General features: G+C 38.8%; 3 protein-coding genes and 1 long non-coding RNA gene across 4 annotated transcripts; 2 read left to right on the top strand and 2 right to left on the bottom strand.

Annotated features, from left to right (window-relative positions):
- The first annotated feature begins 14,857 nt into the window (after positions 1-14,857).
- Positions 14,858-17,437, top strand: LOC110227585. Its single transcript, XM_021022172.1, has one exon. The coding sequence runs from the start codon at positions 15,556-15,558 to the stop codon at positions 16,291-16,293; it is 738 nt and encodes a 245-aa protein (XP_020877831.1). The 5' UTR covers positions 14,858-15,555; the 3' UTR covers positions 16,294-17,437.
- A 204-nt stretch (positions 17,438-17,641) lies between these two features.
- LOC9308522 (uncharacterized membrane protein At4g09580) lies at positions 17,642-19,848 on the top strand. Its single transcript, XM_002874529.2, has 4 exons — positions 17,642-18,085; positions 18,753-19,023; positions 19,106-19,276; positions 19,359-19,848. The coding sequence occupies exons 1-4, from the start codon at positions 17,775-17,777 to the stop codon at positions 19,488-19,490; spliced, it is 885 nt and encodes a 294-aa protein (XP_002874575.1). The 5' UTR covers positions 17,642-17,774; the 3' UTR covers positions 19,491-19,848.
- Positions 19,849-19,870: 22 nt separating this feature from the next.
- On the bottom strand, positions 19,871-22,706 carry LOC9308521 (calcium-dependent protein kinase 4). Its single transcript, XM_002872406.2, has 7 exons — positions 22,063-22,706; positions 21,296-21,439; positions 21,055-21,207; positions 20,838-20,953; positions 20,601-20,768; positions 20,278-20,502; positions 19,871-20,187 (listed from the first exon to the last, which is right to left on the bottom strand). Exons 1-7 carry the CDS (start codon positions 22,598-22,600, stop codon positions 20,026-20,028), a joined length of 1,506 nt encoding a protein of 501 aa, XP_002872452.1. The 5' UTR covers positions 22,601-22,706; the 3' UTR covers positions 19,871-20,025.
- A 922-nt stretch (positions 22,707-23,628) lies between these two features.
- Positions 23,629-25,410, bottom strand: LOC9308520. Its single transcript, XR_002331425.1, has 3 exons — positions 25,082-25,410; positions 24,698-24,790; positions 23,629-24,623 (listed from the first exon to the last, which is right to left on the bottom strand). It is a non-coding gene; the product is annotated as an uncharacterized LOC9308520 (long non-coding RNA).
- Positions 25,411-25,625: the final 215 nt, after the last annotated feature.

The raw sequence follows: 25,625 nt of genomic DNA, 5'->3' as shown, positions 1-25,625 counted from the left end.
GATTTATCTAATTCTATTTTCAACGATTTAACGCCGTGGACCAAAACTATATAATTGTTAAACTATTTTCAAACTCAGATTTAGATTTTGAATGAGTAATATCGAATGAGTACCAGAATTAGATCGAGGACAAGTTCAGATCAAATGAGTAATAGAATTAGATCGGGGACAAGTTCATATAAGAAGAAACCCAGATCTAAATGTGTAGCCGATTTAACGTCGTGGACCAAAACTATATAATTGATAAACTATTTTCAAACCCAGATTTAGATTTTATAGGAGAGAAAAAATCACGTGAGAAGAAAAAGAAGAAGAAAACTTCATAGATATACATATATATCTATGAGTGAGAGAAGCAAAAAAATAATGTGAGAGAGAAGAAGAGTGAGATAAAGAAAGAAAACAAAAAAAAATTAAAAAATAAACAAAAAGAGAAAGAGAGAAAGGGAGGGCAAAACAGTAACTTCCATATCAAATGTGGTAGAATTGGAAAGGAAGTTGAAAATGTGGTAGATTTGGAAAGAATTGGGGAAAATGTGGTAGATTTGGTAGTTCTCTCTTAAATATGCAGTTTATGGCTAAATTCAAGTCCATGACAAGTTTTATCGCCTCCAACCATATACTCTCCTCGGTAATTTTATACTTTTTTGAAACAATTTACATTTAAATCTTTTTTAAAAATTTTTTGCTATTAAATTAATATTCAATTGATCAATTTTGTTTTTGAAGGTAGTCGAGAACAATTTCAACACATTGACAATTTTCACAAACCGGACATCTTCATTGAAGATGGAGTTTAAGAATTTTAGTTGTTCTATGTGGGTCTTTCAGATATTGAGTTAAACTACTTTTACAGAAATATTTTTCTCTAATACACATTTGTTTATTATTTCAATATACATAAAGTTAGAATCAATGATTGGGAATACATGTGTTCATTGTAAATTGAAGATAGAAGAAAGTTTTTTTTTTAACGTTATCAAAGAGAGGTGACTAGCAGCTTGCAGCTAGCAACTTTTTCATTCGTAGTCAACTGTAAGTTTCTGGCAATCACTATGTCTTATAAAACGAGAAATTCAAGTAAAGGAGTAGAAGCGACAGATGCCAAATGAATAATAGCAAGGCCAGATAAGAAGTTGAAGAAACAAGAACAACACAAGGGTTGCAACAATTTACTTCAAAATCTGGACTGGCATGGCATGTTAATAAAGGAAGCAAGGAATGACAATCTTTTGCTCACTGTTATGTGATTCTCTTTGCATTTCCTTAGTTTGGCTAATATTATTTTGGAAACTTGGTGAGTCGTTTAATTACATGACATCAAGAAGGCCACAAATTTTGTCTCCCTAAACCCAATATCTTTCATCTATCCCAGATCAATAGTAAGGGGGTGTTATTGGTTCCTAATTTACATGAAATTTTGATGACTTTAATAAAATTATAGAAAGTAAACAAATGAAAGATTCTAAACTATTGTTAGAGAGTTTTCTATAATCTTATTGATTAGTATGTCATAATCTTGTAAAGTTTCCCAAACAATCTCTCTATTTTGATGATATTTTTCATGATTTTGTTTTGTAAAGAAAAGTGTGGAAAGTCATAAACCAATAACATGATAATTTAATTCATTAACAATCATAAATTCTTTTGTTGTAATTGAATAACACAAAACTTTTAATGACTTTATAAAAGGATGAATCTAATAACTCCAGATTTATGAAGATTTTAGATTACTTTTTACAAATCTTAAACTAATAACACCAAACTTTAACAAACTTTTAAAAAAATCTTGATTGAATAACAACAGATTCTACATAACATTTAAAGTCACTAAAACTCTATTTAAATCACAAACCAATAACACCCCCTAAGAAAGAGTTTTTTTTTGGGCCGTAATGAATTTAGACGGACAATGTTCTTTTCCTGGAAGTTGATTTTTAAATAAAGTTTAGCTAAAAAAACTTCTCCATAATATGGTACTTAAACCGAGCATAAATATGCATTCAAACATAAATGTTAAAATGTATGTAGCGTTAGTAGCACAAGGGAACATCTCTTTTTCTGCTGTCCCTACTCCAAAACGATATGGAAGAACCTAGCAATGGGAATTCTGTCTACTAGATACTCGGAGAGTTGGACAAACATTTTGAAGTTACTAGCAGAAAACATCCTCGACAAACAGAAAAGCTATATGCTAAGGTACGTATTCCAGAACTCCATCCACTCGATTTGGAGTGAACGGAACAGAAGGAGGCACGGGGAACAACCCTTACCGTCGGAACTACTCGTGAAAATGATAGACAAGAATATGCGAAATCGCTTGAGCACACTCAAAGGTGGCTGTTTGAAATCTGCAGGTGGAATCCAAGCATGGTTTGAATCAAGGCAATAGAAAACAGATAGTAGCTCTATTTTTACAAATGTTTCAGAAAAGTTAGCATTTCATATGTAAAAACGTTTATTTTCTTTTGAATATAATTTAACATTAAATTCAAAAAAACAAAAAATGTAGCGTTAGTATATGTCAAACTGAAAATGTAAACTTATATAATTTAATATTTAAGTAATTTTTAACCCGTACGTGTACGTATAAAGTAACATAGAGTGTGCAAAACAAACATTCTAACACCTGAACCAAATCAATATCATTCAGTACAAATTACAACAGCAAATGCAACTATTTACAGAAATTGAAATTGAATGCGAAATTCAAGCATATAAAAAATGGAAACTGGGCAATAAAGGAACAGCGAAAGCACCCATCTTCGCTGAGGACACCTTGAGGATAATTTCGAATCGAAGAAGCTAAATTGAAAGCAAAGACCTTGTTGCGTCCAGTGAAACTGAATTCACATTGAGAGTTAACTCGGGAGCTAATAAGCACTAGAGTGATGAGAATCCAAATCTCGGAATCCAAAGTTTTCCCGACATTTCTCTTGAATTTCCGGTTTCAAATATACTAGAATTATCTCGGTACTACGTATCATTTGTGTTGTGCTTATAACTAAATGTAAGTAATTGGATAATCAGGTTTTATAGAGTGGAAGCAAACAATACCGTGTTATGGTTTCATGTTGTCTTCTACATCAGGTTACACTTTGTTTATGTATTTTTCTCTGTTACACTGATCGTGACATTTATGATCCTGTATCTTGGTGTATTCGTATTTTGTGAGAAGTGGTTACAAGAAAAACGAATAGATAGGTTAATGGAACTGTAGAAGAAGAAAAAATATACAAATCTTTGACAAAAAATTTCACTGATCATGACATTTGTGTATCTTGTTTTTTCGTCCTTGTTTATGTAAACGATGTTTATTTCACATAATCTTCACAGACTTACAATGCTCTGTTTATATACAAGTACAGAGGATTCTAGGTTAAAGGTAATTATAGAATGTTTAGTGTGAAAGTCGAAACTAACACAATCGAGATTTGTCTAGGGTTTTAATTTAGGGATACGATAGATGTGAATTCTCAAAGAACAACAGAAACAATTGTAACCAAAGATGGTGTTCTTGATCTTATTGATGAAAAGAGTAGTTTTGATCGTACAAGAGTTTGATCGTAAAAGAAAAGATGTTTGTGCTGTGAGAGCTTTGCGTAGTGTAAATTCTAGAGCGATATTGCTTGTCTTCTGCGAGAGCCTTGAGTCTCTTTATATAGGGGTGATAAACCGCCTCTCCAGCGATATTCTCAGAAGATTTCCATTTATCTTGAAGTCGGCTAGAATACCGCGGATTAGGATAATTTCCTTATTCTTCGGAGTCTTTGGGAGATTTCCTGATTTGAGTCGATCCTTCTAGATTCTCTCTTATCATTTCCGGGTATATCGGAAATGATGTCTTGCTTAGAAATGATACTTTTGAAGGCGAATATTTACTAAGTACTTGCCTCGGGTGTCTTGATGATTTCGGCTCGGGCAGTATAGACGATGTCATGACGCTCGACCCGAGCTGAGGAGACTTTGAGAAGATTGGGCTCGGATACTCTCGTCGACTGAGCTCGGGTACTTGAGAGGAGGCGGCTCGGGCGACTTGTGAAGTTGGCTCGGACGAAGGGAGAACCCAGCTCGGATATGATGGCGTAGTCCTTTTGCCTCGGGCAATTCTGCGAAGTCGGCTCGGGGTGAAAGGAAAACTTTCTTTGCGTAGTCCCGAGCTGTCACGGCAAATGTCCCCGAGCCGGTATAGGATGACCCGAGCCGTATCAATCGGCATTCTCCGAGCTAGTTCAGTGACTGATCCCGAGCTGTTTTGGCAGTTCCCCGAGCTGGTTTGGTGATACGTCCCGAGGTGTTATGTCTTAGCTCGGACTTAATGCGGGTGGAATCCGACCCCAACAGTTAGCCCCCCAGCTCGTTGTCTTGAGGAGCAAGTGATGAGCTTCATGATTATTAGTCCGAGCAGTTTAAACATTGTCCCGAGCTTATCCTTGTACGCCGAGGCTATCAGAGAGTTTGAATCCTTTGGTGGTCTGAAATCTCCTGACGATTCGAATCCCTTTGACACTTCATCTTCTTCTAGCGTGTGACGGTTGAATTTCCTTCTCGAGAAGTGGAAAAGTTTTCGCTTGTTCCCGAGAATTTTGGCGGACGTGAAACTATCTCAGAGTCCACGCGCGCCCGACGCGCCGAAGCGTTTTATAAATACTCCTCTCGCGACTAATTTCTTCAGTTCTGCAATTCTTGAGCAAAAATCTAAAGGTTTGTTTCTTTTGCTCTGATCTTGATTTCTTTGTTTTCCCTTGCTCCGCTTTATTTTTCCGTTGTTTCTCCGCCGTGTTAGATCCTAGATTTGATTTCTCCGATCTCCGAATCTTGTTTTTCCGACTGTTCCTTCGATTCACTCGAGCCAAAAAATGTCGCTTTCAGACTCAAGCGATTCGTCCCGAGGTAGAAGTATTTCGGTTTACAAACGAAAGATGGTTTGGAGCAGTTCAGATGGGTCCGAGGCCAATTCATCGGGTCGACTCGAGCCGGGAAGCGGAGCGGAATCGTCATCTGAGAAACGAGGAGATCCGAGCCACTTTGTGGCTCGGGAAGATGCAATCGCTGATATAGCTCGGGATGAGGATCTCCCTGATGATCCCGAGGCGGTTTTGAATAAGAGGACGCGTTCTCCGGCTTCGGATGAGGCTGGAGTCTCTTGTTGGCAGGATGTGCCCGAGCTGTCGGTTTTACCCAAAGTGAAGGGTGAAATGGTTACCTATGATCCCGAGGAGGGAGCCAGGCTCCTTCAGTTGGCAATTCAGGGTGCAATGGCTCAAAGGAAGAAAACCCGAGCCAAGAAATTGAAGAAACCGGATCCTCCTGGTTCCACTCTGTCGACTTTAGACTCTCTTCGAGACTTAAAAGCACGTTTCAACTTTGGCGAAGGGGTGACTCTGCGATTGCCGACTTCCAGTGAGAGAGCCGACGATCCTCCCGAAGGGTTCTTTACCTTGTACGAAGGATTCTTCTACTTCTGCTTCCTCTGGTTTCCAATCCCGAGGCCGATCATTGAGTACTTATGGTCGTATAAGCTTGCTTTGGCCCAGATCACGACCCGAGGCCTTCGACATTTAGTCGGAATCTTAGTACGTGGATTCGAGACGTACAACGACATTGGTCTTGATCATCTGAGGAATTTGCTGGAGATTCGCCGTGTTCCGAGCTGTGAGATGGAGAGATATTATATTTCTCCACGTCCGAAGCGAAGGGTTATCGGCGGCTTCCCGAGCAAAGATGAGAAGTACACCGATCATTTCTTCTTCGTCGCTCTTGACGAAGATTGTGTCCCCGAGGGCTGCCTTGAAAAGATGATTGGAAAATGGAGAAAGATCGGTAGTTCATCCGTGATTCTTGTTTGTTTTCTGTTATAACTTGTCTTTAATTGATGTTTCGATTTTCTTTTGCAGATCGAGGCCCGAGCTTTCTGGATCGTATCCCCGAGGACCTGTTCAGCGTGCGTGAGGAGTTGGCTGCTCGGAAGTGCCATTGGATTAAACACTTTTCTCAAGAAAGGGTTGAAAAAGCGTTGAGGGTTCTTCACGGTGCGTCCTGTTCTACCTCTTCATCCTCTTCAGATCAAAGGCTCAATTTTTTAGTGGAGGTGCAAGGGGTAAAAATCTCATTGAGGGAAAGGAAAGCTGCCGAGAAGAAAGCGCGGGAAGAGCAGATAGCGATCGAGGCTGCTTTTGGACACTTAAACCCGCCCGAGGTGACCGTTGACCCCGAGGTGATAGTCGATCCCATGGGATCGGGAGCCGACTTGACTGTCGCTGTAGCTCGTCCTGAGGTGCCCGAGGGTATCCCGATTGGGGATATTGTTTACCAGGCTCCCGAGGCGAGAAATGCACTGGTGGTTGGTCTGCCTGCTGGTGGGCAAGCCCAGTCTAAGGCGAAACGTACCCGAGGAGAACATTCCGGGGACAGGCTCAAAAAGTCAAAGAGGGCTCACAGCTCTTCACGGCCGATTTACCAGGATAAGGTTGCTTCTGCCAACCTTATCGCTTCCTGCGCCTGGCCGCTGCTTCCCGCTCCAGAGGGCTTGGTCGAGGCGGAGCGGTACGGTGAGGCCGCGGCCAATTTTTTGAAGGTACGCGTTCGAGTCCCTTTTTAGTATAAGGTAGCCTTTCTTCATGTTTTAACGTATTTATCACTTTGCTTTCCAGGCCTTCTCCTCGATGAACACTATGGTTCATTCCTACGATTCTGTAGCTCGTGAGCATGCTGCGGCTCAGGAGCGATTTGAGGCTGCTCGGACTGAAGCCGAGAGGAAGATTGCCGAGGCGATTGAAGCGTCACGGACCGCCGAGGCGTTGCTTGTTGCCGAACAGGAGGCAAGGCGAAAAGAGGCCGAAGAGAGTGTTCGTGTCCGTCGAAAGGCCGAGGCGGAAATTGAGAGGCTCAGGCGCTTACTTGTCGAAGAGAAGGCTCTTCGCGAGACCGAGGTGGCCCGGGCGAAGAAGGCGATGCATAAATTGAGAGAGACGATTAACAGCATACCCGATGTCTAGTCGCGTGAAAGCAAGATATTGTAAACTGCCGACTAGTTTTCTGTAGACCGTTGGGTCCGATAGAGCAGACCCGGAGGTGAGTGTTAGCTTAGGAGACGACGCCATCGGTGTGCTAACGGGTTTTACGTCAATCATGTTGTAGTTGTGGACTAGATCCAGGATGTATTTCCGCTGTGAGAGATGGAGGCCATGTGGAGTGCGATGTGCTTGTATGCCCAAGAAGTAGTTAAGATCTTCTGGATCCTTGACTGAAAACATGTCGGCAGGTAACGCAAGAATTCGGCCAATGCAAGAGTCACTGCTTCCCGTCACAAGGATGTCATCGACGTATACCAGCAAGTAAACAAAGTCTTTGCCATGTTTGAGGATAAAGAGAGATGTGTCCGCAAGGGAGTTGGTGAAGCCAATACTTAGCAGATAGGTCCGCAATTCAGTGTACCAGGCCCGTGGTGCCTGTTTGAGGCCATAAATGGCTTTCCGGAGTCAACATACAAAAGATGGATTGTCTGAATCTACAAACCCAGGAGGCTGCTCCATGTAGACTTCTTTGTTTAGAGTTCCTTGAAGGAACGCGTTATTGACATCTAACTGTTTGATTTGCCATGAGTTGGAGACAGCGACGTCGAGAACAAGGCGAATTGTGGTCGATTTGATAAATGGGCTAAATGTTTCTGTGTAGTCACGACCTTGTTGTTGGTTATACCCCTTCGCCACTAGTCTGGCTTTGCACCTGCCAAGATTTCCATTAGAGAGAAATTTGTTTTTAAATAGCCATTTGCAACCAACAACATTATAATGAGGTTTTCGTGGAACCAAATCAAAAGTCTGATTCTTCGCAAAAGCATCAATTTCACCCGACATGGCGTTGCGCCATTTCTGATCTTTCATGGCCTGGTTCACAGTTCTAGGTTCAGGTGGTATTCTAGTGGATAGGGCAACAAATAGGTTGAGCTTGGATTTTGGTTCTGTGATGTTGTTTTTCCGGCGTGTTTGCATTGGGTGAGTGTTTGATGGTTCTGGATTGGGTTCACGTGGTGTGGCTGAGGTTGAGGGTTGGTGATGATGGGTGGAACGCGAAATTGCTTCTGTTTCGTGGTTGGGTTCGGGATTGGTTTGGTTAGAGGATGTTGGGCTTTGATTGGGCTGGACAGAAGATGTTGGACTGGTATTTTGGTTTGAATTGGTTTGGGCCGGTGATGTGGTAGTTGTATGTGGGCCAATATTGGTTTGGGTTGGGCTATTTTGAGAATTGGTTTGGTTCGAGTGACTTACCTGGGAGGGAGAGTCTCGAGTTTCTGTTTCGTGATTGACAGGGGATGCAACACTTGTTTCGTTTTCCGGCGTCACCGTCTGGTGATGGTCCGAGCTCGAGGTTCCCGACGGCGGTAGAGGCGGCGATACGAGTGGAGGTGGCTGCGAAAGTTGGATTATGTGTGGATGCGAGTATGATGGAGTTGTGATTGGTTCTGATGATTGTGGATTTGGAGAGTTGAGGCGAAAGGGAAATGTCGTTTCATCGAATTTTACATGTCGGGAAACGTATATGCGGCCGGATGTTGGTTGAAGGCAGAGATATGCACTCTGAGTGAGTGAATATCCGATAAAAAACGCACGGAGTGGAACGGTTTTCAAGCTTGTGATTGTTGTAAGGACGCAGCCAAGGAAAGCAGAGGCACCCGTATACTCTTAGTTTCTCATAGTTGGGTTCTGTACCAAACAGCTTCTTCAGAGGATTCGTCATTGCTAAGACTGGTGTTGGGAGACGATTGATGATATACACAGCGGCTGCAAAGGCGTAAGTCCAGTAGGATGTCGGCATGCCTGCGTGAGTGAGGAGTGTGAGGCCAGTTTCCACTATATGGCGATGCTTTCTTTCTGAGATGCCGTTGTGTTCTGGCGTGTGAGGTGGTGAAGTGAAGTGAGCAATGCCGACACTTGAGAGGAATGGTCGGAGAGCTATGAATTCCCCGCCGTTGTCAGAGTATAGTGTTCCGATTTTGGTACTGAACTTGTTTTCTACCAAGGCTTTGAATGGAATGAAAGTCTCCTTCACTTGCGATTTTGTTTTAAGAGGATACAACCATGTGTACCTGGTGAAATGGTCAACAAGAACGAGGTAATACTTGTAGTTGTCAACAGAGAGAACAGGAGACGTCCATACATCGGTAAAAATATATTCAAGAGGACGAGTGGAGGTAATAGAAGTTTGAGAAAATGGAAGTTTTTGACTTTTATTGATGGCACGGTCGGTACAAAACAAATTTTGAGATTGTGACTGTTTGCAGGGAAGAGAAAAAGAAGACATAATGGTTTTAAGAATAGAGATAGACGGGTGGCCTAGCCGTAGGTGCCAATCAGCTAGGTTAGGGTTTGTGTTTGATGAAGCAAAGAAGGATTGGATTGTATTTGGTGAGACTGGCCACTCGTATAGCTCGTCTCTAGTCTTGCCGTGGAGCAATGGGACCCCCGAGCTGAGATCCTTCACCTGAAAGTGAGCAGGGAAAAATTCAACAGAAACTTTGTTAGCATTGCATAGGCGATAGACAGAAATAAGGTTTTTATGGATGTTTGGAACACAAAGGACATTGTTTAGGGTTATATTTCTAGTAGTAGAGGGTAAGGATAGTGAACCAGTGTGAGAGATAGAAAGACCAGAACCGCCACCGATGAGGACTGAATCTTCTCCATTGTATGGTTGATGTAATGACAGGTTGTGAAGGTCGCTTGTCATGTGGTGCGTTGCGCCGCTGTCGAGAAGCCACGGATTGACGGACTGATTAGTCCCAAGGGCAAGATTGGCTCGTGGCTGCCACGGACGAAATGGCGATGGTAGCAAACCGTTGTGAGAACCAGACTGCTGGTGTTGGAGTTGTGAGCATCTTTTTGCGCTATGACCAAATGTTCCACAGAGTTGGCACTTGCCTTGATATCCCTTTGTCATGCGATTTTATGGCTTGTAAGACTGGTATTGTTGACGGTTGTTGTTGTTCCAGGACTGATTGTTACGGTTTTGAGACTTGCCTTGGAAGGACTTTTGACGAGACGCAGCTACATTGGCGGAGGCAGGGGCTGCACTTGTCGCAGAGTAGGACGTGGCCAGGAGCTTTGCTTCCTTGTTGAGAAGCTTCTCATGAATCTCAACAACAGTGGGAGACTTGTCACGGCCTTCCATTTGGTCCACCACAGACTTGTATTCTTCAGGGAGGCCATCAAGTATGTACTCAATTTGAGCCTCATGTTCAACCGGTTTACCAAGAAGGCCTAATTGATCAAAACGATTTGTCAGACCTTGCATATAAACATCAATAGATTTGTCACCTTTCGTGTAGTGCTTTAACTGGATCCGCAGTTGTTGGATGTGGCCCCAGCTTGGATTCGCATATGTGTTGGATACTGTTTTCCAGAGATCAGCAGAGGATTTTGATTTTGATACAAGAGACTGAATGGATGGGGAAAGTGTACCAATAAGTCCACTGTATATAAGCTTATCTTGACGTCTCCACTTGGTGTAGTCTGGATTTGTGGTTGTTTGATTGTTGACAGTGATTTGTTGATCCGGCGGAACGGTGGATCCATCGAGATACCCAGCAAGGTCGTAGCCATCGAGGAGAGAGTGTACCTGAACACTCCACGTGATGTAGTTGACAGATGTGAGCTTGGTGATGTTCATCATGTTGACATTGAGAAGAGATTTGGTGGTGTCAACGATTTCTGCAGGGGTAGCCATGATAAGCATAGTAGAGATTTAGAGAGAGATAGTTGCAGAGAGCAGAGATCTAAGAGAAGAGAAAGGAAGAAGAAGATGATGAAGAGGGGTGGGCGGCGCAGAGAAAAAAAATATAAGGCTCTGATACCATGTAAACGATGTTTATTTCACATAATCTTCACAGACTTACAATGCTCTGTTTATATACAAGTACAGAGGATTCTAGGTTAAAGGTAATTATAGAATGTTTAGTAAATAAGGAAGGAGGATATTGAGGTAATGAATCTATATCCTTAACAGTTTATTCAACTTGATATATGAAATTTTTGTGATAGCTGGTTGCAAGGAAACGAAATATATAAGATAAGTTAATCGAACTGTAATAGAAGAAAGATACGAATCTTCGACAGATTTTGCTACAAACTTTAGGGGGTTCCGATTTGAAACTGCTTGGAAGTTATATAGACCAGTATGATTTATGATTATTAATTTTTTTTGTAAACGGTCTTGTAATATAAATGATGATGCATGTCTTACTCATGAATTTATGATTCAAGTGTGTAATGGAAATTCATGTATTTATTGTTGTTGGTGAATGAAGATATACAGAAGAAAAAAAAATTTAGTTGAGAAAAAAAACTTTGGTAGATACGTACATGTCAAAGAAAATATGACATACATGAATCTGACGTATACGTTATATGTGGTGTTTAGCTTGAAGTCTACTAAGTTTAATCCAAAAATTAGTTACTGGATACCGGTAATAATGTCGATGATGATTGAACATAAACACCTTTATGTCTACATTGACAATCAAATGAAGTTGGATATATTTTATTTTATTATTAGTTGGGATTCAAGGGTAAATATAATTGTGTCGTTTTGTACAGCTCATTGAGAAATGTGTGAGTAGTGTGTGCATGATACAAACCCAAGTTGATGAAACTAACCATTGGTTATAGGTGAAAAATAAAAACCATACCGGAGGCTCCAAATGTGGAAGAAAAACAATTAGGACGTAGACGAGAAAGAAGAAATAGATGCCAATAAAAATGTTGAAGAAAATGATAAAATGACGACAAAGAGGAGGACGAAGTAAACGTCGATGAACATGACGAGGACAACGATGGATCAAATAGATGGGAAGATCGGTTATGACTGTATTCGTGTAAGTCAAACATTCACCTTAACACAATTCCTCATGTACATAGTTAGTAGTGTTCATACATTCTTCCAAAAATCATGTCTTACCTCCCGGTTAGGACTCACAAGATTGCCACGTAGGCTAAAAGTCAACAGGGCATCGGTCAACAAAATGAATCCACGAACCAAAGAGAACATTCAGAGTGAAGAGCTCGGCAAGATTGCCAAAGTAAGGGAGAGCTCGAGAAGCACACAATGGGCCGAGAACTCGAGGGCCCAAGAAGAGTTCAAAGCAATTAAAAAAGAAACGTTACGTCATTAATTGGAGAATCAAAATGGACATATTTAATGGTATTCATTGCATTAATTAGCCGATTAGTGTAATTATTTGTATATGAATATGAGACCCCTAAGACATTGAGGGGTACCTAGAATTCTTGCTTACAAGCTAATACTATACCATTCATTTCTCTACATTTTTGCTCACATTTTCATATTATTTTCTATACATTGTGTGTCGTGTATTTTGATCTTGAGGTTTTAACCCACGAATAAATAAATTCTTGAGTGTGTGAATTCAACATCCACACATGCTCGAAATATTGGATAAAAAAAATTGAATTATTAAATTTAAATAAATTTTTTTAAAATTTTAACAAATATAGGTAAAACATTTTAATTTTTTTTTTACGTACACATATGCACATCATTTATTACTGTGTACGTACACATGAGTACATGATATTGTTAATTTCGAATTGTCTTCCACGACACGACTAAATTTAAAAAAAAAAATTAGAATTGTAAAAATTTCGAATTGGCTTCCTCAAAGCCCAAAATGCTTGCCAATAAGTTAAAAATTTAGGACCTTAGCTCAGTTGGTAGAAGCGGAAGACTGTAGTAGTTGCTGTAATCTTTAGGTCGCTGGTTCGATTCCGGCAGGTCGGATATTTTAACCTTTTTAATTTCCATTTTTTTACCAAAATAAAAAACAAAAAAAAAATTTAGGCTTTTAAATCGAATAAAATCGATATTATACCAATAAATCGGTCTGCGGCCGTTATCCGAGTATGTTAACCGATTTAGTTTTAATCGCGGAGGAACACTACTGCGGAACACTGATTTGGTCTGGTAAAAACTATGATGATAAGAAAAAAAAATGCATAATCACGAAATTGTTTTTTTTGTTTGATGAAATGTGAAATTAATTGATGTAAAGTAGAGTTATTTACAAGTAATGAAAAATGATAGCAAACGAGAAACAGAGTATGGAATAAAAAAACAGAGCACAAAGTTCCTATTGGTTTTGTCTAGAGCTAAACCATCTTTGGATCAAACCTCGGAGCTTCCTGTTCTCAAAATATCTCAGCGATACGATTCTCGATCGGATTACTCTCTCAATAGTGCGAGCTAGTTGAGAATGTGTACGATATATCTTGTTGTGCCTTTTCTCATTCCGTTAACGCCATATATAATATATGGTAGCTTGGAAACACAATCGGAGGAGAATGTAGTCATACCTCGCAAAAGGACGTGTGATTATCCTTTGAATTGTGTCAGTCCAATCTGGATCCGGGTCCGCATTTAACAAGTCGCCGACAACTTGAATCCACACCATGAACGAATAAGGGCACGCAAAAAATAGATGATCCCGAGTTTCATCGGGTTCTCCACATAAAAGACAAGATTGGCTTTCTCCCCATGCTCGCATCCTTGACCATGTGGTAAGCCTATCCCTGATCGCCAACCAAGTAATAAAAGCAAACCGAGGAACTGATTGTGAGAACCATATAATCTTACACCACTCCTTTGCATCCCCACGAGATCGCAGCTGGTCCCAAGTACTAGCAGCAGCATATGTTGGTCGAAAGTCACCCGAAGAATGTCTCCACAAAACCATATCCCTACCCGCTTCTCTGTTTGGGACTTTTAAGCTCCGAATGCCTTGAATTACTTCCAACAAATTTCTGTCCCGACAACGACGAAAGTTACAACCCGCGTCATTTACTACTTCGGATACCTTTGCAAATTTCGGAACACCAAGTTTGTAAAAGCCTACATGTCCGACTATAGCCGGCCTATTGGGAGCCACTTATCAAGCCAGAAATAAGTATTACTTCCATCGCCAATCTCACAACGTGTAAATTCAGCCGCTAATGGCCTTAGCTTAAGGATTTTGCGCCATTACCATGAGCCCAAGTTAGATTCCTTAACGTCCCATATTGTTCCTTGTCTTATTAAGTACCGAAGGACCCAAGCCACCCATAGTGATCCCGAATCTGAAATTATCTTCCAAATCAGACTTAGGCCAAATACCCGAGAAACCTCATGCATTCTCCGAATCCCTAGGCCTCCCTCGTCCTTAGGCATACACACATCCTCCCATGCTATCTTTGATTTACCTTGTATATTCGGTGAGCCACTCCAAAGGAAAGCTGAACACATACTTTCAATCTCCTTGAAACACTTCTTTGGGAGAGTAAAAACCGAGCACCAAAAATTTGTAATGATAGCTATGACGGATTTGATTAGTTGAGCACTGCCTGCATATGATAGGAATTTTGAGGTCCATGCCGCCAATCTGTTCCTTATCTTATCACAAAATTATTTCACCTGCCATTTCATTTTTTATGAGGCTCTATTATGGATAGGCATGGTACCTTTGAATTTTGAGATACCCTTTACTCTACCTGATTCTTACGGTTAGAATAAAAAGAGGTTTACTCTTATTCGACCCGCAAATGGCGGGTACCCCAAAAAACAGATATCCAGTAAAAATATTTGACTCGCTAGATACCTGATCATTTACCCTTACCTGCATATTTTTTGATAATTTATGTGTAAAAGAAAATTTCGTACCTGCTTAACAATTTTATATTCCAAAACATAAATATTTACTTACAAAAAAAAAGTTCATAAACATATGTAACATATAGTTCCAAACAATATAAAATTATAAACTTACACTAACTTTCATTTTAAAATATATTTTAAAAATTTAACAATATTATAACACTAATAAAGCGGGTATTTACGGATCGGATAGCTGAACGGGTAACGAGTCAGGTAACGAGACTAGTATTAAAAAAAATTCAATATTTGATACTCGATCTTTACTTACGGGTACTAGAATTACAATACTATTATTCGACCCTAAAGTTACAAATACCATTTATTCGAAACGGGTACGAGTCAGATAACTGATCCAATACAAATAACAAATATCAATGTCCAGCCCTAAGGCCTACGACCCAAAAAGAGAAAAATAAATAAACCATTAGGTTATGGAAGTCATTGAACCTTCTGAATATAATTAAAAAACGGTCTATTTGCCCACGAAAAGTATCGCATCACGCCAGATAGAACCCGTTCTTTGATCCCGGTCCAGATGTCCATAAAATGGAAGTTAAATACCTATTTCCCCATGAATCAAAAGTTTGATAGCTAAATGTCCCCGAAGTCGAGATCTAAAATCCCACAGAGCTGGGTTTAATCGGTCTACTGTATACCAAACTGATGATTTAACCAACTAAACCTAATTATAACCAGACTTAACCTTAATTTCAACTCGTTTACAACCCATTGCATTCTAATAACCAAAAAAAAAAACCCAAATCGAAACCCTAAAATCTATTATCTCTAAATCGACGAACCCTAGAGAGAATCAGAGAAATCGCTTCAAAACAGTTGCTCAAGATCGAAGCTTCAATGTCGTTAGTCCTTCATGACCATGCTGTTGTTGGTGATGTCGATTTTGAAGCTAAAGACAAAGATCAATTTCAAATGGAAGAAATATTAAAGGAGTGGACCGACGAACCACCAATCTGCCACGATGTGTACCCGGAGAGTGATACTGAAGAAAACGATGACGATCCTGGAAAATTTCATACACATATCAGGCACAAAGATGGGCATTTGTACCCGAAGCAGAGTTTCTTCAGTGGAGTTGCATTCAAAGAGGCGGTTGTTGATTACGCTCTAAGAAATGGATGTAATCTGAAGCAGTGCATGTATGATAAGGATAAAATTGGCTTCAAATGTGTTGGTTGTGATGGTAAGGATGATGGAGCTCGGTGTGATTGGCAAGTATATGGCGCGATTATCCCGAATGATCGAAAGTGGAAGATTAGGAAGTTCATTGGCAAACATAGCTGTATCTCAAATGGAGAATGTGAGATGTTTAAGGTACCGCATATAGCTTTGTTGTTTGTTGATAAGATCAGGGATAATCCTAAATTATACTTGCCTGCGAGGCTTGAAGAAATCATAGTGGAACAATGGAAGATCAGTGTCACTAGGAATCAATGTCAGGCTGCGAGGAAGAAGACATTGCAATGGATTGAGAAGGAGTACGATGATGAGTTTGCAAAATTACTAAGGGACTATGCAGCTGAGATACTTGATGCAAACAAGGATTCACACGTTGAGGTTATATGCTTGTTTTGACAACCTTAGAAGGACATGGAAGGAGTCTTGTAGGCCTCTAATAGGCATTGATGGTTGTTTTCTAAAGAATAAGGTTAAGGGACAGTTACTGGTAGCATTAGGTAGGGATGCAAACAATGGTATCTATCCTATAGCTTGGGGGTGGTTAAAGTAGAGAACATAGACAATTGAGTTTGGTTTGTGAAGCTGCTGAAAGAAGACTTTGGATTAAGCGATGGTGAAGGCTTCATCATGATCTCATATAGGGAAAAGGTAGCTTATCTTGTCTTTTGCTGTTTTGTTTTGTCTTTTCATTTTGTGGCATGATTTCTTATGTTTTTTCTATTGTTTCATGGTTAATCAAAGTTGTTCAGCTTGAGTTATCCAATATAGAGCATTAGACAAAGTATCTTCCACCTTCTCAAATAATTCTTTCTCTTATCTTCATTTGGACCTTTTCAGATCCCACCTTCTCAAACTCTAACCTCTGTGTTCTATGCTCTTTCAGCTCCTGCTCAAGTTCACCATTTTTGCTGTCAATGTTTCTATCTCATTGAGAAAGGCTTCATCTTCCCATCTGAAAGTGTGATCATCGTTCCTTAGCTACAAATGAACATTGATCTTTCAAGATTAGAAGAATCTAAAACATGAAAACATAGGAAATAGAGGATTGACATTACCCTATCTTTTGCAGCAAAACCGCGGCGAAACTATCTCTTGTAAGGATTCGGATTGGATTTGGAAATGAGTGCCACGATTCCTTCCCCGCACCAACATCTCTTTGGCACTCCGACCACTCTTCCTCTTCTACGAGGACATGTAGATCCCGTCGAACTCAATGATAGATTGCTCATCCTGAAACTCGAAATCGAGTTTTCAAATCGAATTTTGGAAATTAAGACTTCGATTTTAGGGTTTTTGAGTTTTGAATTTGCGGATTTGGGGATTTTGAATTTTGGAATTTAAACGACAACGGGTCGGATTGTAATAAAGAATCAGTTTTTTTTTTAGTTACGACCCGTAAGTTGTTTCGTCTCGGGTTTATGCACCAACTCGACGTAACTACGATTCAGGGACATTTAGCTATCGAACTTTTGATTCGTGGAAAAATAAATATTTCACTTTTATTTCATAGACATCTGAACCGGGATCAAAGAACGAACTCTATCTAGTATAATTCGATACTTCTTGTGATAAAATAAACCCTTTCTCGAATATAATAGAAGTTTGTCTACTTGCGAACAACAATTTAACAAGTGAGAGAGACAACATACAGAAGAAGGCATATACTATGGTTACAAATATTTTATTCCTAATCTTTGCGTCTGAAATTGCATATTCTCAACAAATATATAAATGTAAGAACAAACAAAAAAACACAAAAACAAAAACTGAGAAAGCGCAAAAAAAAAAAAAACAAAAAAAAACACAAAACCTTTAGATTTGTTCGTGAAATTCTGCAATTTCCTTCAACTGGGTTTTCTTGTAAAAGCATTACAGTAATGGCGGCTCCTCGGAATTTAACAGGTGACGGCGGAGGAAGACAGCTTGACGGCGGAGGAAGACAGCTTGTAAAAGACGAAGAAAGCGCCGCCGCGTCGTCGGCAGCTAAAGGACTCTTAAACGATGATTCATCGACGGGTAAACGAACCAAATCGGAGAGATTTCCTCTTTCACGGTGGGAATTCGCCGTTTTTTTCACCGTCTTCCTTGTTTTCACCACCGGACTTTTGTGTATTTACCTCACCATGCCTGCCGCTGAATACGGCAAGCTTAAAGTTCCTAGAACTATCTCCGATCTTCGATTGCTTAAGTGAGAATAAAAACTTCTTCTTTTTGAATTGAAAGTGTTTAGCTTTGAGTAGTGGTCTCTTGAATCTGAATCCTAATTCAAAAACCCAATTTGAAAGCTTGGATCTTTTGGAAAATTGGTTTAGAGAGCAGTAAATTAGCTTAAAGACATGATTTTTAAAGCAGCATTCTCAGTTTTATGTATATGATTAGCTTGTTCTTTTGTTTTATAGATTGGAAATTGAATTTGAGTTAGTGTAGAAACTGAAAGTGTTTAGCTTTTAGTAGTGTCTCTTGAATTTGGATTCTAATTCAAAAACCCAAATTGAAAGTTTGAATCTTTTGAAGATTCCGTCCGATAAAATGGTGTATAGAGCAGCAAATTAGCTTAACTCTCAGTTTTTTGTATGTGATTAGCTTGTACTTTTGTTCTACAGATTGAAAATTAAGTTTATGCTAATGTAGAAACTGAAAGAGTTAAGCTTTTAGTAGTGTCACTTGAATTTGGAGCCTAATTTTAAACCCCCAAATTGAAAGTTTGGATCTTTCCATGATTCTGAAAATTTGGTTTAGAGAGCAGCACATGCATTAGCTTCAAAGACTTGATTTGAAAGTTGCTTTTTCAATTGAATGTGACTTGCTTGGACTGACTATATGATGAATTGATACATTGGTATGAACATATGCAGAGAGAATCTTGGGTCTTATGCAAGTGAGTACCAAGCACGGTTCATTTTAGGTTACTGCTCGACGTATATCTTTATGCAGACCTTTATGATACCTGGAACAATCTTTATGTCATTGCTTGCTGGAGCTCTTTTTGGTGTGGTTAGAGGTTTTGTCCTTGTTGTCCTCAATGCAACAGCTGGAGCATGTTCTTGTTTCTTCTTATCGAAATTGGTCGGAAGGCCTTTGGTTAACTGGCTATGGCCTGAAAAGTTGAGGTTTTTCCAGGCAGAGGTAAGCCCTCTTGTTTTTGATTAGCATTTAGTAATGTCACTTGTTCTGAAGGATTAATGTCTTGAAATCTTCAATGCGTCAGATTGCGAAAAGAAGAGATAGGCTGCTAAACTACATGCTGTTCTTAAGGATAACACCAACGCTTCCAAACCTCTTTATCAATTTGTCTTCTCCAATCGTTGACATACCCTTTCACGTCTTCTTTTTGGCGACTCTAGTCGGCCTTATGCCAGCTTCGTACATCACCGTTAGAGTGAGTCTATTGTTTGATCTCCTTCTGCAGTTCTTTCATGTTTAAGAGGCTAATGTCATAACATTTAACTTCATTTACACAGGCTGGTTTGGCTCTTGGAGATCTCAGATCAGTAAAGGATCTTTATGATTTTAAGACTTTGTCCGTGTTATTCCTCATTGGATCCATCTCCATATTCCCTGCCCTCCTAAAGAGAAAGAGAGTATATGAATGAAGACGTATAATCATTTATATAGATATTGATGAGCAGCACCTTTCAGTCGCATGGCGGGATTTTAAAGGTGTTTATGAGCTCAAGATAAAGAAGAAGATTGTTTCTGAAACATCACGGAGCTTAAAACCGCTAACTCTGGCTTTGATTGGTTTATTGTCGTCAATTCGAGAGCTTCTCTCATTCCCTTGTAGTAAGTGTTTGTCTAGCTAGTTTACTGAATCTTGATACACGATTGGCTTTGTATATTGAATCTTGATTCCGAGATCTGACTCTGCAGCCTATTGGCTTATGTAACAAAACATGATTATGTAAATGCTTGAAGACATTTCTTTGACCAAAAGATGAGTGATTCTGATCATATAGTTGTTCTATAGGCAGAAAATATGAAGCAAAAATTATCCATGCTATAACAAAATTGAGAAAGTTGCTCATCTACAAAAAGTGAAAACGAAAACAAAAAGAGATAAAAGAAAGATTCAGTTTTTCTTTTGTGGGTTCTCATTTCTCAATTCCAAATATATATAGATGATTATAATTAGTTTGGTGAGTCATCAGATTTAGTAGAAGTGTTGGTGTCCTCAACACCAAAAGCCTCAGCTATATTGAAGTTCAAGTTGTTCCTCATAGTTCTGCTCCTACCAACACCATCTCCTTTCTTCATCATCGCAGTAAACTCTGAGAAATCAATCCTCCCATCCTAACAAAACCGCACATTTTCATCATCAGTTTTAACCCCAAACTCACTAAGAAACAAGACAAATGCTAATAGATAACGAAGGCTTCTTACATTGTCAAGATCAATCTCTTTGATCATGTCGTCGAGAGGAGTGTCACAGAGACCAAACTCTGTGCAGGCTTGTTGAAGCTCGTCAATGGTTATATAACCGCTACCGTCTTTATCAAAGTAGGAAAACGCAACCACCAAATTCTCCTCTCTCTCCATCTTGTTCATATGTAATGTCGCTGCTAGGAATTCACCGTAGTCTATTGTCCCGCTGTTGTCTATATCCGCCTGCAAAACACCATTTTAACCTTTGTGATTCCTAGGATCAGGCATAACATCTTTCGACGGAGAAATCGATAAGAGAGTTTTTGTTTTGGTATAAATACCGCATCCATAAGAGACTTAATTTCTGATTCCATCAGTTCAGATCCAACTCTCTTCAGACCTGCTTTAAGCTCCTCAAAGGTGATTGATCCACTGTTGTCTGTATCTATCATTTTGAACAATTCCTTCAGACCACCAATTTCTTCCTCCGAGAGTCTCTCAGCGATTACCTAACAAAGGAGATCAGTTCTTGATAATAAGCAACAAGATTGGAGATGAACAAACCACAACTTTCTTACTCGTAAGGCCATTTTCTTGATTTTATTCATTTGCGAGAACTGTTTTAGACGCGACAAGACTGCTGGATCGAGAGGCTTGTCTGGTGCAGCTTGTTCATCAATAATCCAAGGGTGGCCTAATAATCATCAGAGGACAACTCAATTCTTACATCTTATAAGAATTAACAATGAAAGATACATACAGAGGATAACAAAACAATCATTACGAAAAACTTACACAATGCTTCATGTGCAGAAATACGTTTCTTGGGGCTCCTATCGAGCATTTTGTAAATCAAATCTTTAGCACCTTCTGAGATACTAGGCCACGGATCAGATTTAAAATCTATCTTCCCTTGCAATATCTGTCTAAAGATTCCTGACTCGGTTTCTACAAGCAAATTAGACAGGAATACATAAATCACATAAGCAATATACTTGACTAGTAGTAACAAAGGTACTGGCTCTCACAAACATACCTGCCCAAAAAGGAGGAACTCCACTTAGTAAGATATAAAGGATAACACCAGCGCTCCATACGTCTATCTCTGGTCCATAACATTTTTTCAGAACCTCAGGTGCAACATAATACGGACTTCCAACTACATCATACAGATACTGCCCTGAAGAAGCAAACCAACACAATTGACAATTTTGTTAAGCAGTGGAAAAATAGTCGGACACAATCTATCTCTGATAACATCACTACATTAGCATATGTAACATACAACAAAACCATGGAACTCTTGCTAGAAGAAATTCATAAATCTCAGCAAAAACGTCACAGAAAAATCTCTCTAAAGAAAATCAAAGGTTCCCTAACAACAAATTCGAATTAACCATTCAACAATGATACTGCCGATAACATATGAAGAAATCGATTTTCAACACCAAACAAGACATTTCTTGACAGACTCTAAAGGATGGATCGAAGAACCAATGCGTGGTTGCTTCATGAGACAAACCGACTCTGATAACATCGCACATATATAACAAAATCTTGCACAATCAACACATCCATATCTCAACTAAATCTCAAAACTTGATTTAAAAAAAAATCAATCAATCTTTCCCTAACAATGCTCAAGCAGCAAATCTGAATCGACCATTCAAACGAACAAAGTCGAACCATTTCTTGAATCAAGAAACCAAATCAAGACATTTCTTGAAAGTGTACCAAGAGCAAAATCAATCAAAGCAACCAAGAAAGACAAAAACAAATAGATTCGAATCAAATTCAACGAACCTGGCTTATAGAAGACAGACAAACCAAAATCCGTAGCCTGAAGCTTAGCATCATCACTGGCACTATCAAACAAGAAATTCTCAGGCTTAAGATCTCTATGCATAACACCAAGAGAATGACAAGCCTCAACAACACCAAGAATAGTCTTAATCAACTTAACAGCTTCACGTTCACTAAAATGCCCTTTAGAAACAATCCGATCAAAAAGCTCACCACCTTCACAAACTTCCATAACAATGTGAACAAAAACAGAGTCTTCATAAGTACCCTTGATTCTAACCACATTTGGATGCTCAGAGAGATGATGCATGATCTGTATCTCACGCCATACATCTTCATAGTCTTCACGACATACAAGCTTGCGTTTTGGGATTGATTTGCAAGCGTAGTTAGAAGATGATGATTTCTCTGTACAGAGATATGTTGTTCCAAATTGGCCTTGGCCTAGCTTTTTGCCGAGGAGGTAGTGATCTCTTAATCTTGGTGTTTCGTATGGAAGAACACTGTTTGAGGGTCTTCTAGGGTTTGGTTTCTCCATGGTTGTTGATTTCGAAAGTCTCTTCCTTTTTTTCTTTGGTGTTTATGAAGGAGGAAGATGATGCGAAGTTACGAACCCTTTGTTTATGTTGACTAGTCTTATGCAATTATTATATTATTATTGCTCTTTTATTATCCCGTGACCATTTACATTTATAATTTTATTTTATATTTACCAACTATTATTGCAATAAATTGAATTGATGAGGAAAAAATCTATTGAAAGAGAGGGACTAGGCATGGGACTTTTCACCAGAATCGTTTGGTTATTTCGGTTCGGATTCGGTTATTAGATGTAAATTAATTGGTAGGATTTTTAAATGTTTTGTTACCGGTTTTTTTTTTTTCTTTATTTTTGGCTTAATTTTTCTAACCAAAGTAAGTCGGACTAGATTAAAATTACGAATACGTTCTAAATTTTTTTAGAAAATTGATAACTGAAGCGAACTAAATAATATGGAAGCATTTTTAGTTTATTGGTCAAGGTTTAAAAGCTTCTACACCAGGTTCGAATCTTAAATAATGTAATTTTTTGCAGATTATTGATTTAAAATTTATCAGTTCATCATAATAAAGTTAAATAAATTATTTCTAATGATAATGAAACAGATGCCAGAAAGAAAATAAAAACGAACCAAATTTTTATAAATTCGAACCAGTAAATGGAAAATATATAAACAATTCACCGACATGCATGCACATTGCACACCGAATGGACAAGAACCAATTTCTTCATATCAATCATGGTTTGTTGAGTTCACACGGTTTTGGCAAGCTTTGCAATGCACGACCACGAATTGTAAACCTCATCGTCGTGAAGACCACTCTTTCGCTTTGGGGCAATATTATAAAATAGACGTGTATAGGTAATTGTGTGAATGTCGTATAATTCAAAACACATAATTATTTTTCTATAATTTTAAAACAAAGTCCGATCAGCAATAAAATAAAATTTAAACCCGTAACTATCTAAATACTAACCAAGTGTTCTTGGTCTAGTGGTTGCCACTTGTGGAGGTGCGTAAATGGATCTTGTAGCTATGTGATAGTGGGAAGTATATAACAAACTTTAGTTTTACATGTTTTGTTTGTTAAAATTTGTTGATTAAAACTCAGGGATAAATGGCAGATGGGTGGATTATGTTGTTGATACTTGCATAATTTTGCATGGATGATATATTCATAAATAGTGGTTGTTAAACTTGTAACGAATCTTTTCAAACATATTGGAGAAAATGTTTAAGCCTAGAAAAATAGTTAGCTTTAGTGCTGCTTTGTCTCTCGTTTTACACTTCTTTTCTTGGAAATCTTGCTCTTCACCTAATAAAATTAGAATTTTGGAAACTGTGATTAGTTTGCATGTTCGAATATTTGTGTTGACTAAACCATATTGTTGATTTGGATAACTAATGGTTGGGTGTTTACCTGCATAAGTGTATGGAAATCAGATTTCCAATCTGGCTGTCTCTTAGTTTTCTCTACCTTTATATTAACCTGCATAAGAGTATGAAAATAGTTTTCAGTTTTTTTCTTCCTAGGCAGTAAGCAGTTCTCACTAATTTGTGCTCTTATCAATATATGTAAAAAGTAGATGTTTTTTTTGGTGTTATAAAGCATATATTAGATTGACGGATGGTGTAAATCTTTTACCTGTAATTGACGGTAGACCATTAAATACTTCTCTGTAGACTATGTTAGTCACATACTTTCCTTCGGTTTTTTTTTGTGTCTAGGACTGTGAGACCTTTAGGCGATGTGACACGTGACAAAGCAACGTATAGTTGGCCGTGGCTGAAGACTGGCTTTGGCAGATACAATGCCACTCTATTCAAGGTTTGTCCTTGGCTTTTATTAACCGTCATAGCATAGCACATTCGTACCGGAAACTGACGCCTCCTTAGAGTGAATGGATGCTTAGAATCTTGTGGTGATAGTATAATCCTGGGTATTAACACTTTTTTCTTTTCTTTTGTATCTGAAAGTACCTCAGCTTCAATTACTCAAAAAGCATGGATTACTGAGCACTGAAAGAAAGAAATTTAAGGGTTAGATGGCCTTCAATTATATATGAGACAAAAATACATCTAAGTAGATTTACTTTTTCATCGAGTAAAAGGAGGACTATCCCCATGAATTGACCATCTTTCTTGATGTTGCGAGCATCCCAAAAACGAAGTAGCCGACCAACAACCTGTTGAGTAGAGCGACCAAGTCGTAAATCATCAAAAGCAACATAGTTTGCATTGGTAGGAATTGGAACAACATCAATTGCAGCCATTTTCAGAGTGTATCGAAGTTTTTGTGATGGAAAGTGGAATTTTTGTTTGGGGATGGTGGGTGATGATGAATTTATAGTAGTTTAGAGGGAGATCTATAGGCAACTTATGATTTACTCCAATTACAGTTTCGTTTGGAAAATTAAACTCATGAATTAAGTAGAAAGTAGTGGAATTGGAACGAATTAAGACATGTATTGAAGTACCTTAGTTGTGATTAGGTGTTGATGTTTGAGCTTCTCGTCGGTGAAGTTTATCGACAACGGCAGCGTCGAAGAAAACAGTTGTCTCGAGAAGATGAGTTAGAGAGTAGAGAGAAATACATGAAGAAACGGATCTTAGGCCCAATAATCATATATAAGAATCTTTAGTAGGTCCATTATAAAGAAAATGAGCGAATTCATTTAAAACTATAAAAATGCTTTAGTAGGCCCATTATGAAGAAAAGGAACGTATTCATTTGCAATCGTTGACAAAAAATGCTTAATATAATACTGTGGGGTCCACCAAAAATAGTGTAGTGACGTGGATGTTCTTAGAGGAGAGAAAACTGCGCCATTATATATATAGATTATCAAATGTTTAATCTTGGATTTGGGTTAACTTAACACTATTGTGGATGCTTGTATATAGACTAATGTATAACCCAATAATAAGAACATTAGTGTTCTCAAATTGTGTATCTTCTGAGCATCTCCAATGTCCATCTCTATATTTTCATCTATTTTAGAGAAGATTTTTGTGTTTGAG

This window comes from Arabidopsis lyrata, assembly GCF_000004255.2.
Source record: "Arabidopsis lyrata subsp. lyrata unplaced genomic scaffold ARALYscaffold_6, whole genome shotgun sequence".
Classification (NCBI taxonomy): Eukaryota; Viridiplantae; Streptophyta; class Magnoliopsida; order Brassicales; family Brassicaceae; genus Arabidopsis; species Arabidopsis lyrata.
Note: the sequence above shows the minus strand (reverse complement) of the source record. Positions and strands in the feature narration are given on the sequence as shown.